The following is a 12,132-nucleotide window of genomic DNA, read 5'->3' on the forward strand; positions in this document are numbered from 1 at the left end:
AGAAGGAAAGAATAAAAAGTTAATTGCTGGATCCAACAGACAGAAACAAATCCATACGGGACAAAAAAGTTAACTATTTTGGCTTGTCTACATTTAACAGTTATGTCAACATAGCTACATTAGTCAGGGTGTGAAAAAAACCACACCGCTGACTGACATACCTATGCTAACAAAACCCCCAACATAGATGCAGCTATGTCAGAGGAAGAGGGATTCTGTCAACGTAGCCAATGTTGTTCAATGAGATGGTGCTCCTACACCAACAGAACAACTGCTGTTGGAGTAGGCTGCCTCTCCTCTAGGGAGCTATGCTGATATAGCTATGCCAACATGGCTACACTGGCACAGGCTCCATAGTGTAGACATACCCTCCATCATACCATTCCTGGCTTCAAGGAAACCCCTCTGTGATGAAGTGGAGAAACTGCCCACCAGTGCAGCAGGGGTTAAAGAGAGCTTTTGGACCCAGCTAGCCCCACCCAGTTATACCTGGAGCCGATGCCAGGCCTGGAGGAGGGAGAAAAGGAGAAAGTCTGGCTCAATTCAGGGCTGACTGGTGGAAAGGCCGGAGCTAGCTACAGCCCTACTTGAGGGGACAGGTCACTAGCCTGGCAGCCAAGGTAGCCATAGGGAATAAGTACTGTCTCCCCACCAAGGGAGACTGGGGAGGAGACTTAGAAGCCTCTGGTAACTGTGTGACTGAAGCACAGAGACATTGTGGGGTTTGGCTTCACCAAATGTATGGCTGCACTGCCTGAAGAACCTGGGACTGGCAGGGCGCCCTCCAAGCAGGACCATCCCTAGCTATTCTGGAGCCTACACAGCCCCAAGCCTCCTGGGGTGGGGGGCTGGCTTGGGAGGCAGCGGGGAACCACCCCCCAGCACTCACCAGCAACACGGCTGGGGCCAGGTCACTACACTTCCCACTGCCGGTGAGTGCAGGCCCGGCCCTGCTGCAGTCCTCAGGGAAGTGGGGGCAGGGCTGGGGTGGAGCAGGAGTGGAAAGAGGTGGGGCTGGGGCAGAGCAGGGGCGGGGGCCACAGGGAAGAGGCGGGGCAGGAGTTGGAGCAGCACGCAGCTGCGCAGGGCATCAGGAAATGGTTGCCTACGCAGCTGCGTACTTTGCGTATGGGTAGGGATGTCCCTGCGCCCAAGCTCCACAAGGGTGGTTTACTGGGAGCAAGCCACTCCAGTGAATTGGGCTATAGGGTCCCAAACCAAAGGGACAGTGGTAGGAAGTAGTCTAGGGAAGCAGATTTAAAGGCCATGTCTACACTACAAAACTATGTCGACCTAATTTACATTGGCATACAGCCATTGCAGTTATTAAATAGCTTTGGAGCATGCACACTTGGCTCCTTGTGTCAGTGGTGCACGTCTTCACTTGGAGTGCTTGTATTGATTGTATTGATGGTGTGGGGTATTACGGAATAGCTTATGAAGGCCAGTAACAGTCGATGTAAACAACACCGTGTCTATACTGACGCTGCTCCAACCTAATTACATGGACCATGACTTTATGACACTCGGGGATGTGGTGTTACTAAATTGGTGTAGAGAGGCCCTTATGTAGGGGGGAGCCAAATTTAAGTGAAGACACTTCTACGGCTCAGTCAACACAAGGCAGCTTAAGTTGACCTAACCGTGTAGTGTAGATCAGGCCTTATACTCCTGGTTGTAAGAGCCCCCTGTTCAGAGGTCAACTCACCCAGGGCCAGATTAACACAGGGGCTTTAGGGGCTGCAGCCCAGGGCCAAGGGGGCCCCCAGTGCAGCAGGGCTCAGGCAGGCTGCCTGCGTGCTCTGGACTCACGCTGCTCCTGGAAGCAGCCCGCTGCTGGCAGGTCTCTGCTGCCCCTGCTGCACTGCCGGCCGGGAGCTGCCTGTGGTAAGCGCCTCCTGGCCAGAGCCGGCATCTCGCACCCCCTCCTTTGTCCCAACCCCTTGCCCCAGGTCAGAATCCCCTCCTGCACTCAAACTCCCTCCCAGACCCTCAGCCCTCACTCTCTCCTGCACCCCAACACTCTGCCCCAGCCTGGAGCCCGCTCCTGCACCCAAACTCCCTGCCAGAAAGAAACTAATGTAACAGCTGTTCTAAAGTAAGAAGTAGGCTATTTTGAATTAACTTAACTATATTCTACACGTTTCAAGACTGAAATGTCACCACAGAATGGCTTTATGTTAATTAAAAGGCAAGTTTAGTATAGCATTAATAGCCTCGATGCCATAATTGTGATCATTTTGTTTTAAATTGGGAAAAAGACTTGTATACAGGGACACCACAAATCCAATAGCCCTGGGCCCACAGGAGAGTTAATCCGTCGCTGGACTCATCGCAGCGCCCTGGGCTGGGACCTGGAGGAGACTGAGGGCTTTGGTACCCTAACCCACCACCTAAAAGATTGAGGCACCTCGACCAGGGAAGCAAGGGGCCTGAGGTCAGGCATGCCAACCACTAGGCGGCCAAGCCCTCCAAATCCCTTGTTACACCCTCATTTTCATATTTCCTGTGCAGAGTTTGTTTTAAAAATGATGGATCACAATGGTGTGATCTGCGGACCTGCTTCTCCAATTGTGTAGTCATTACACATGTACAAATTGGATGTCAAACACTACCATTCTGATTCAGCACCATTTTAAACCCATTTTGCCCATGTATAAGGGACTATACAAGATACCAGACAGTGCGGGTATCTGGCCCTCTGTGACATACATAAATGGCATTCAGAGCTGAATGCAAGTGTAGCCATGTTAGCACTTTAAGACAAGAGCCATCTGCCAAAAATTATGGGTGGGGAATAAAGTGAAGGAGAGGGTTTAAAGGAAGATTTTAAAGGAGAGAAAAAGGAAGGAGAAACAAAGCTAAAAGGGAGTGGGAAGAAACAGTAGAAAGTTCAAGGACAATAACTCCTACAGATGGAGAGAAGAATGAAGTTGGGATAGAATCTAACGAGCCCTACATTTTAGAAATAACTCATTTTTAGAGGTCTGAAGGCCAAATAGCCCATTTAATTTAATTTTTCTAATAAACACTGTTGATATAAGCCTTATTTGTAAACTCTTCAGTGTTATTTACAAGCAGTTTGCTTAGTGCCATAGAAAGTGAATCATGACTCAGAAGATTTGCATTCAGGGATTGGTCCTTGAACCTCTACATTATGAACTTTGCTGCATGTAGATTCCACCTTGCAATCTAAATCGTGCTGGGCTCTGTGGATTAGTAGGGCTTAGAAGTTCCACTGAACTCCACACCTACCGACTGGTCTTTTCACGCCATAGGTCAGGTTGAGGAAAAATAAGTTCTGATACTCCCCCAAACTCCAAAATGAGATGCCACTCAAAGCAGATTGTGTTCATCCTTCATAATAGGATGTCCCTCTTATTTCCAACAAGCTTTGAGGAAGAACAAAATAGTTAACAATGCTGACATTTATCACCACTGGGCATGTAGTTTAGTGTCCATTTAGCTGAATGAAGCAATTCACAGGTCTCAGATCTATTGTTTCAGACTTTCTGCAGATTCAGGGAGGTGTTGCTGCATCAGTCACACTTGTTTCACATTTTGAAGGGTTTCTTTGCAACCCTGAAGGCTAGAGACTAACTTTTTAAAAGATGAAATCGGAGATTCTAAAGGAGAAGGAAGCACATATGTCTACACTACGAAATTAGGTTGAATTTATAGAAGTCGGTTTTTTAGAAATCGTTTTTATATATTCGATTGTGTGTGTCCCCACAGAACATGCTCTAAGTGCATTAAGTGCATTAACTCGACGGAGTGCTTCCACCGTATCGAGGCAAGCGTCGACTTCCAGAGTGTTGCACTGTGGGTAGCTATCCCACAGTTCCCGCAGTCTCCACTGCCCATTGGAATTCTGGGTTGAGATCCAGTGCCTGATGGGGTAAAAAACATTGTCACGGGTGGTTCTGGGTACATGTAATCAGGCCCTTCCTCCCTCCCTCCCGCTGTGAAAGCAACGGCAGACAATCGTTTCACGCCTTTTTTCCTGAGTTACCTGTGCAGACACCATACCACGGCAAGCAGGGAGCCCGCTCAGCTCACGGTCACCGTATGTCTCCTGGGTGCTGGCAGACACAGTACTGCATTGCTACACAGCAGCAGCAACCCATTGCCTTGTGGCAGCAGACGGTGCAATAGGACTGGTAGCCATCATCGTTGTGTCTGAGGTGCTCCTGGTTGCCTCTGTGAGGTCGATCAGGAGCGCCTGGGCAGACGTGGGCACAGGGACTAAATTTGGAGTGACTCGACCAGGTCATTCTCTTTAGTCCTGCAGTCAATCCTATTGAACCATCTTATGCTGGGCAGGCAAGAGATGAGGATGGCTAGCAGTCCTATTGCATCATCTTCTGCCGAGCAGCCATGAGATGTGGATGGCTTGCAGTCCTGCACTGTCTGCTGCCAGCCAAAGATGTAAAAGATAGATGGAGTGGATCAAAACAAGAAATAGACAAGATTTGTTTTGTATTTATTTGCTTTCCCCCCCCACATCTAGGGGACTCATTCCTCTAGGTCACACTGCAGTCACTCACAGAGAAGGTGCAGCGAGGTAAATCTAGCCATGTATCAATCAGAGGCCAGACAAACCTGCTTGTTCCAATAAGAACAATTACTTAGGTGCACCATTTATTTATTGGTTCTTATTGGAACCCTCTGTGAAGTCCTGCCTGAAATACTCCTTAATGTAAAGCCACCCCCTTTGTTGATTTTAATTCCCTGTAAGCCAACCCTGTAAGCCATGTTGTCAGTCGCCCCTCCCTCCGTCAGAGCAACGGCAGACAATCGTTCCGCGCCTTTTTTCTGTGCAGACGCCATACCACGGCAAGCATGGAGCCCGCTCAGCTCACTTTGGCAATTAGGAGCACATTAAACACCACACGCATTATCCAGCGGTATTTGCAGCACCAGAACCTGGCAAAGCGATACCGGATGAGTAGGCGACGTCAGCGCGGTGACATGAGTGATGAGGACATGGACACAGCCTTCTCTGAAAGCATGGGCCCTGCCAATGCAGGCATCATGGTGCTAATGGGGCAGGTTCATGCGGTGGGATGCCAATTCTGGGCTTGGGAAACAAGCACAGACTGGTGGGACCGCATAGCGTTGCAGGTCTGGGACAATTCCCAGTGGCTGCGAAACTTTCGCATGCGTAAGGGCACTTTCATAGAACTTTGTGACTTGCTTTCCCCTGCCCTGAAGTGCATGAATACCAAGATGAGAGCAGCCCTCACAGTTGAGAAGCGAGTGGCAATAGCCCTGTGGAAGCTTGCAACGCCAGACAGCTACCAGTCAGTTGGGAATCAATCTGGAGTGGGCAAATCTACTGTGGGGGCTGCTGTGATGCAAGTAGCCCACGCAATCAAAGATCTGATGATATCAAGGGTAGTGACCCTGGGAAATGTGCAGGTCATAGTGGATGGCTTTGCTGCAATGGGATTCCCTAACTGTGGTGGGGCCATAGATGGAACCCATATCCCTGTCTTGGCACCGGAGCACCAAGCCGGCGAGTACATAAACCGCAAGGGGTACTTTTCAATAGTGCTGCAAGCTCTGGTGGAGCACAAGGGACGTTTCACCAACATCAATGTGGGATGGCCGGGAAAGGTACATGACGCTTGCATCTTCAGGAATTCTGGTCTGTTTCAAAAGCTGCAGGAAGGGACTTTATTCTCAGACCAGAAAATAACCATTGGGGATGTTGAAATGCCTATAGTTATCCTTGGGGACCCAGCCTACCCCTTAAAGCCATGACTCATGAAGTCACACACAGGCAGCCTGGACAGTAGTCAGGAGCTGTTCAACTACAGGCTGAGCAAGTGCAGAATGGTGGTAGAATGTGCATTTGGACGTTTAAAAGCGCACTGGCGCAATTTACTGACTCGGTTAGACCTCAGCGAAACCAATATTCCCACTGTTATTACTGCTTGCTGTGCACTCCACAATATCTGTGAGTGTAAGGGGGAGATGTTTATGGCAGGGTGGGAGGTTGAGGCAAATTGCCTGGCCGCTGGTTACGCGCAGCTAGACACCAGGGTGGTTAGAAGAGCACAGGAGGGTGTGGTGCGCATCAGAGAAGCTTTGAAAACCAGTTTCATGACTGCACAGGCTACGGTGTGAAAGTTCCATTTGTTTCTCCTTGATGAAACCCCCCGACCCTTGGTTCACTCTACTTCCCTGTAAGCTAACTACCCTCCCCTCCTCCCTTTGATCACCGCTTGCAGAGGCAATAAAGTCATTGTTGCTTCGCATTCATGCATTCTTTATTCATTCATCACACAAATAGGGGGATGACTACCAAGGTAGCCCAGGAGGGGTGGTGGAGGAGGGAAGGACAATGCCACACAGCACTTTAAAAGTTTACAACTTTAAAACTTATTGAATGCCAGCCTTCTGTTTTTTGGGCAATCCTCTGTGGTGGAGTGGCTGGGTGGCTGGAGGCCCCCACACCGCATTCTTGGGCATCTGGGTGAGGAGGCTATGGGACTTGGGGAGGAGGGTGGTTGGTTACACAGGGGCTGTAGTGGCAGTCTGTGCTCCAGCTGCCTTTGCTGCAGCTCAACTATACACTGGAGCATACTGGTTTGGTTCTCCAGCAGCCTCAGCATTGAATCCTGCCTCCTCTCATCACGCTGCCGCCACATTTGAGCTTCAGCCCTGTCTTCAGCCTGCCACTTACTCTCTTCAGCCCGCCACCTCTCCTCCCGGTCATTTTGTGCTTTCCTGCACTCTGACATTGTCTGCCTCCACGCAGTCGTCTGTGCTCTGTCAGTGTGGGAGGACAGCATGAGCTCAGAGAACATTTCATCACAAGTGCGTTTTTTTCTCTTTCTAATCTTCACTAGCCTCGGGGAAGGAGAAGATCCTGTGATCATTGAAACACATGCAGCTGGAGAAAAAAAAAGGGACAGCGGTATTTAAAAAGACACATTTTATAGAACAATGGGTACACTCTTTCACGGTAAACCTTGCTGTTAACATTACATACATAGTACATGTGCTTTCGTTACAAGGTCGCATTTTGCCTCCCCCCATTGCGTGGCTAACCCCTCCCCCCTCCCTGTGGCTAACAGCGGGGAACATTTCTGTTCAGCCACAGGCAAACAGCTATTGTCCAATATGCCTGCTTTCACATGTTTACAAGCGGTTCACCAAAATAATAACAAACCCAGTCTTAGGCTATGTCTACAAGTACAATTTAAAGCGCAAAAAGTCCCTTTTTTGCGCTAAAACCATGGGAGCATCTACACTTGTTAATGACTTTTTTCAATGAAACTCAGAAGTTTCACCGCAAAAAGAAAACCACCTTCACGAGAGGCATATAGCTCTTACCGCTGTTCTTTTTGCGCTGTTGTGAAAGTGAAGACACGTTCTACCAGTGTAAACACCTTTTGGCCTCCAAAGGATATCCCCCAGTTCCAAAAGTGACTCCTCTGTCCAGCATCTCTGCTGCTCTGACGCCCAGTAAACGGACTTCTACCCCTCCCCCTGTAAGCCCCGGGAAGTTTGAAACTCCCTTTTCTTTTGTTTGCAGATATGGCAAGGAAAGCAGCCAGACAGCAGGGGGGGTTAAAAAAAATACCACGAATGGGGCTGCTGGGACATGAAGCAGGGCAGCATGAGGCACTGAGCAGGGACCCAGAATGCCTTCCACTCACCCTCCTTTCCCACAAGACCTATCAAGAGAGCTGAACTGTGGAATAGCTGCTCTACAGCACTGATCTCATTGGCAATAGAAGTGCTGGTTGAGTAAACACACTGACGCCTGAGGAATTGAGTGAGTATGCAAACCAGCACTTTACTTTCACCGGTTCCCTATCACCATTGAAACTTACAGTGCAAAAACTCTGTAGGTGTAGCCATACCCTTACAGAAGCTGGACAAGCAGCAGCTGAGAGAGAACAGGCAGGTTTTCGAATGAATTTCAGCACAATAGACCCTATCTTCACTATAAACCAGCTATCGGAGCACTCAAGGGAATACAAGTTCCCTTTATGCATTGCCTTCATTGACAATGAAAAAACATTTGACAGCGCAGAGATCAATGCAGTGCTGAAAGCTCTTGCAGAACAGGGCATCGACACAAACTACATCAAACTACTAAAGGAAGCAAACTCTGATTGCACTACGGATATAACTCAGTTCGATACTCCCCTTCGCATCCCAGTCAAAAAAGGTGTGAAGCAAGGAGACACTATTCCACCAAAACTCTCATCAATGGACAGCAGTTAAACCATCTCAGATTTGTGGACGATATCGTGTTGATTCCTGAAAACACTATCAAACTACAGAAAATGCTGCGAGAACTCGACACAAAAAGCAGCCAAGTTGGACTGAAAATTTACCGCTCTAAAATGAAATTTATGCGGTCTGATGTCTTGCCAAAAGCCCAAATAATAGTCAAGGGAGAACAAATAGAAGAAGTTGAGCAATGCGTTTATTTGAGCCAAGAAATTAACATGCGCCATGATCAGGAAGGTGAACTCTCGTGAAAAAAGAAAGCTGGTTGGCATGCATTCAATTCTATCAAGGATGGCTTCCAAGGAAAAAATCAACAAGGCAACATGTGCCAACCTCTCCATCTCAACAGTACTGCTGGCAATGCTGTATGGCAGCAAAACATGGGCGCTGATGAAGACAGAGGAGCAACAAGTGTCTGTCACAGAGAGGACGATGGAAAGAAGAATTTTAGGGATTTCAATCTGCGACCAAGTCCCCAAAGAAGTGATCAGACAGCGGAATGGAGTGCAGGATGTCATTGCTGAAAGCAGGTACAGTAAAATGTGATGGGCCAGGCATAGAGCTAGGCTCACTGACAATCGATGGACTGCAGCTGTAGCCAAGTGGTACCCATGGGATCTGAAATGACCACTTGGCTGACCTCCAAAGAGATGGGAAGATTTTATTGTGAAAAGGCATGGCCGCACATGGAGAATGAAGACCAGGATAAGAGAAGAATGAAAGACATGTTGTGATTGGCACAATCTATATGAGGGTTGAAGGACTGATCGATCAAGGTGATAAGAAATAGAAATCAGAAGATAAGGCAGTGGAAACCCAAAGACATACTGCGCAATCAAAGTAAGAACAAAGATCAAAACTACAAGATATTTTCTGTTTCACTGATTAAAACACAGTGTAGGGTAAGTGAAAGATGTATCCCCAAATTTGGAAAAGAGGCGACTAAGGGGGGATATGATGTAGGTCTATAAAATCATAACTGGTGTAGCGAAAGTAAATAAGGAAGTGTTATTGACTCCTCCTCATAACACAAGAACTAGGGGTCAAATGAAATGAATAGATGGCAGGTTTAAAACAAACAAAAGAAAGTATTTATTCACTCAATCCACAGTCAACCTATGGAACTCTTTGCCAGGGGACGTTGTGAAGGCCAAGATTATAACAGGGTTCAAAAAAGAACTAGATAAATTCATGCTGGATAGGTCCATCAATGGCTATTAACCAAGATGGGCAAAGATAGTGGCCCTAGCCTCTGTTTGCTAGAAGGTGGGAATGGGCAACAGGGGACAGATCACTTGATGATTACCTGTTTTGTTCATTATCTCTGAAGCACCTAGCATCGGCCACTGTCAGAAGACAGGATACTAGGCTAGATGGACCTCTGGTCTGACCCAGTATGGCCATTCTTATGCTCTTATAAAAAAAAGAATAGCTCACTGCATTGTGCACTCATTGTATTGTGTACTTTATTTTTTGTATTTTCTTAAAAAAAAATTTTTTTAGAAGTTTCTCATTGCAGTCTCTTCTCATAGGAGAATTGTTTCTCTTGCCAAATTGGAGGTGAATTGGAAAAGCTGTTTTAGAGACTGTAATGGGATGCACTCGTTAAGAGTGTGTGTACCTGCAGTTTTTTCTCAATTTCTTTCATTCACAGTGCCCCATTGGCCATTGCACTTGTCAGGCAGGTCTTTGGTGACAGCCCTTCAGCCAAGTCACACTCAGTTTGTGTATAAAACAAACCTGTTCCGGGGTACACAATGAACAATGTCCTCAATGTCCAGCAGCCCTTCCTGGGGTCATTCTTCACTCTAAAACAGACTCTAAAACAGTGAAAACTCTAAAACAGTCCAACAGGGCCCATCACAGTACCCTCGCTTGGTCCAGCCAGGTTGCAAGGCTCCTATTCTGGAATTGAGCAGCATCCTGAGGGCTTCTTTCCTGGGGACCCTTTGCCTCTACTTGAGTCCTCAGTGACCCCAGCCTTCCTGCTGAGTCACCCCTCTTGGGCTCAGTTCACTGCTCACAACTCCCTGAGTCAGTTCCATTGCAGCTCCCTTCCCTGGGGTGCCACAGTTCTATCTCCCTTCCTTAGGGCATAGCCACTTCCCCCCCAGTGGCTGGGGAGGGGACCTGATCACCCTTTAACCCAGGGACCCTTTAAGTATAGCAGCCTCATGCTGCACCCCTTTATTAATTACTGCTTTATGTTTCCCTGGGCCACTTCCTCACAGCCCACCTTAGTTGAGTCCCAGCAGCCTGCCAGAAGCTCCTTCTTGCTCCCCTGGTTCCTGCCAGTAACTACCTGCTTTAGCCCTTACAGCTAGCCAGGAGCACCTCTTGTTCCTTCCAGTCCCTGCTACCAGACTCAATTCACTCTGTCCAGCCTTTTAGCTCCTTTTATATGGTCCTGCTGGGCCCTGATTGGCTGTTTCATGCAGCCCTTCTCATTGGCTGCTTCCCCTGCAGTCACTCTAGCCTGCTAGGAGAACCTCTTTACTGCTCCTTTCCTGGGATGGGTGTGGCAGGACCCTGAGGCCTCCAGTATGGGGCCTCTGGGCCTAGCCCACCCCATGACAGAGACAAAAAAATTACTTCAGCTTTTTTTGAAAATTCTATAATAAACGATATTGCAAATGTGTCTGATGTGCCTTTAGGTGCACTGTTGTGACAATTGGGCCTATAACTTTTTTCCTGCTTGGGAATTAACCATGAAAATTAGGTCTAATTATTTTTAATAATGTTATAAACAGATACAAGAAAACCAGACAAAAAAACTGAATTAGCCCAAACAAAGGGGCCTAGTGATATCACTCAAGACTGTACTGAGATCATGCTTGGTAAACAAGAAATTGTGGGTCTGGAAATCAGTGAACCAAATTTGGTGTATCAGAAACTAGACCTAATTGATGGGCAAACTAATGAGGGGAATGGCTATTCCAACCATCACTCCTTTTTTGGGGTCCTTAAAGAAATCTTGTGGAAGACCAGTCAGAGACTACTAGAGTGAACTTCACCATCATGGATTCCACCCCCATCATTTCCTGGGACCCCAGGCCTTTGTCATCCTAATCCTGAGAAATGTCCTGACCAGACCAGGCCAGAGAGAAGGATCCAGATAATATCATCACCTCACCAGCTCCAGTTGAATCCCAAACACCATCTAAGATGAAATAGGAATGGACTTTAACAATAACAGCTCATCTCAACTAACTTCTCTTTCATCCAAAAGGACAGTTATTACCATCTTTGACATCGTCAAAGTAGGGGATTTTCCTTCTAAAAACTCTCCCCCAATAAAGGGAAAAGGAATAAGGAATGTTGTTAAAATGAATGCCTTATTTAATACTTTACATTTCAAATGTTTTACGTGTTTTTCCTTCTTTTCTTTATCTTTAATAAAAGGTTAAAAGAATGTTTAATGATGTTTGCTATGGTACTAAGCAGACTGAGGACTCTGTACCAAAGCCCAAACCTCATTTAACACTGTTTAATGTTGGACAGTGACTGAGTTATGTTAACACCCTTTGGTCCCTATTTTCCATCTACATCGGTGCTTCTCAAGCTATGGGGCATGCCTCCCAAGAGAGGAGAAGGAATGTTTCAAGGAAGGCGAAAACTGTGTGCTTTTTTTCTCTTTTTTTTTTAAGAGCTCTCGTGGTCAGCTTGGGTGGCTGGGGCTCGTGCACAAGAGACGTGCACATGAGAGGCGGGAATAAAAGGGACAGCTGGAGTCCCACCACCCGGGCTCGGGCTTCGCTCCCCTCACCTATTCCTCACTGGGAGGAAGCCTGGACTCAGGATCTCCTCCTCCCCCAATCCATCACCTGTGGGTGGCAAGGCTCCATCTGTCAGTCCTGGGGTGGCAGCAGCAGTGCAGAA

General features: G+C 47.5%; 1 protein-coding gene across 1 annotated transcript in view; it reads right to left on the reverse strand.

The window, feature by feature from the left end:
* Positions 1-6,350: 6,350 nt before the first annotated feature.
* The window catches only part of LRCH1 (leucine rich repeats and calponin homology domain containing 1), a 272,083-nt gene continuing 266,301 nt past the window's right edge, over positions 6,351-12,132 (reverse strand). The window contains exon 22 of the mRNA XM_075128536.1: positions 6,351-6,901. Within this exon, the coding sequence (XP_074984637.1) occupies positions 6,884-6,901 (18 nt within the window). The 3' untranslated portion in view covers positions 6,351-6,883. The remainder of the gene's footprint in view (positions 6,902-12,132) is intronic.

The sequence above is a fragment of the Caretta caretta genome, chromosome 1 (genome assembly GCF_965140235.1).
Source record: "Caretta caretta isolate rCarCar2 chromosome 1, rCarCar1.hap1, whole genome shotgun sequence".
NCBI classification, from domain to species: domain Eukaryota; kingdom Metazoa; phylum Chordata; order Testudines; family Cheloniidae; genus Caretta; species Caretta caretta.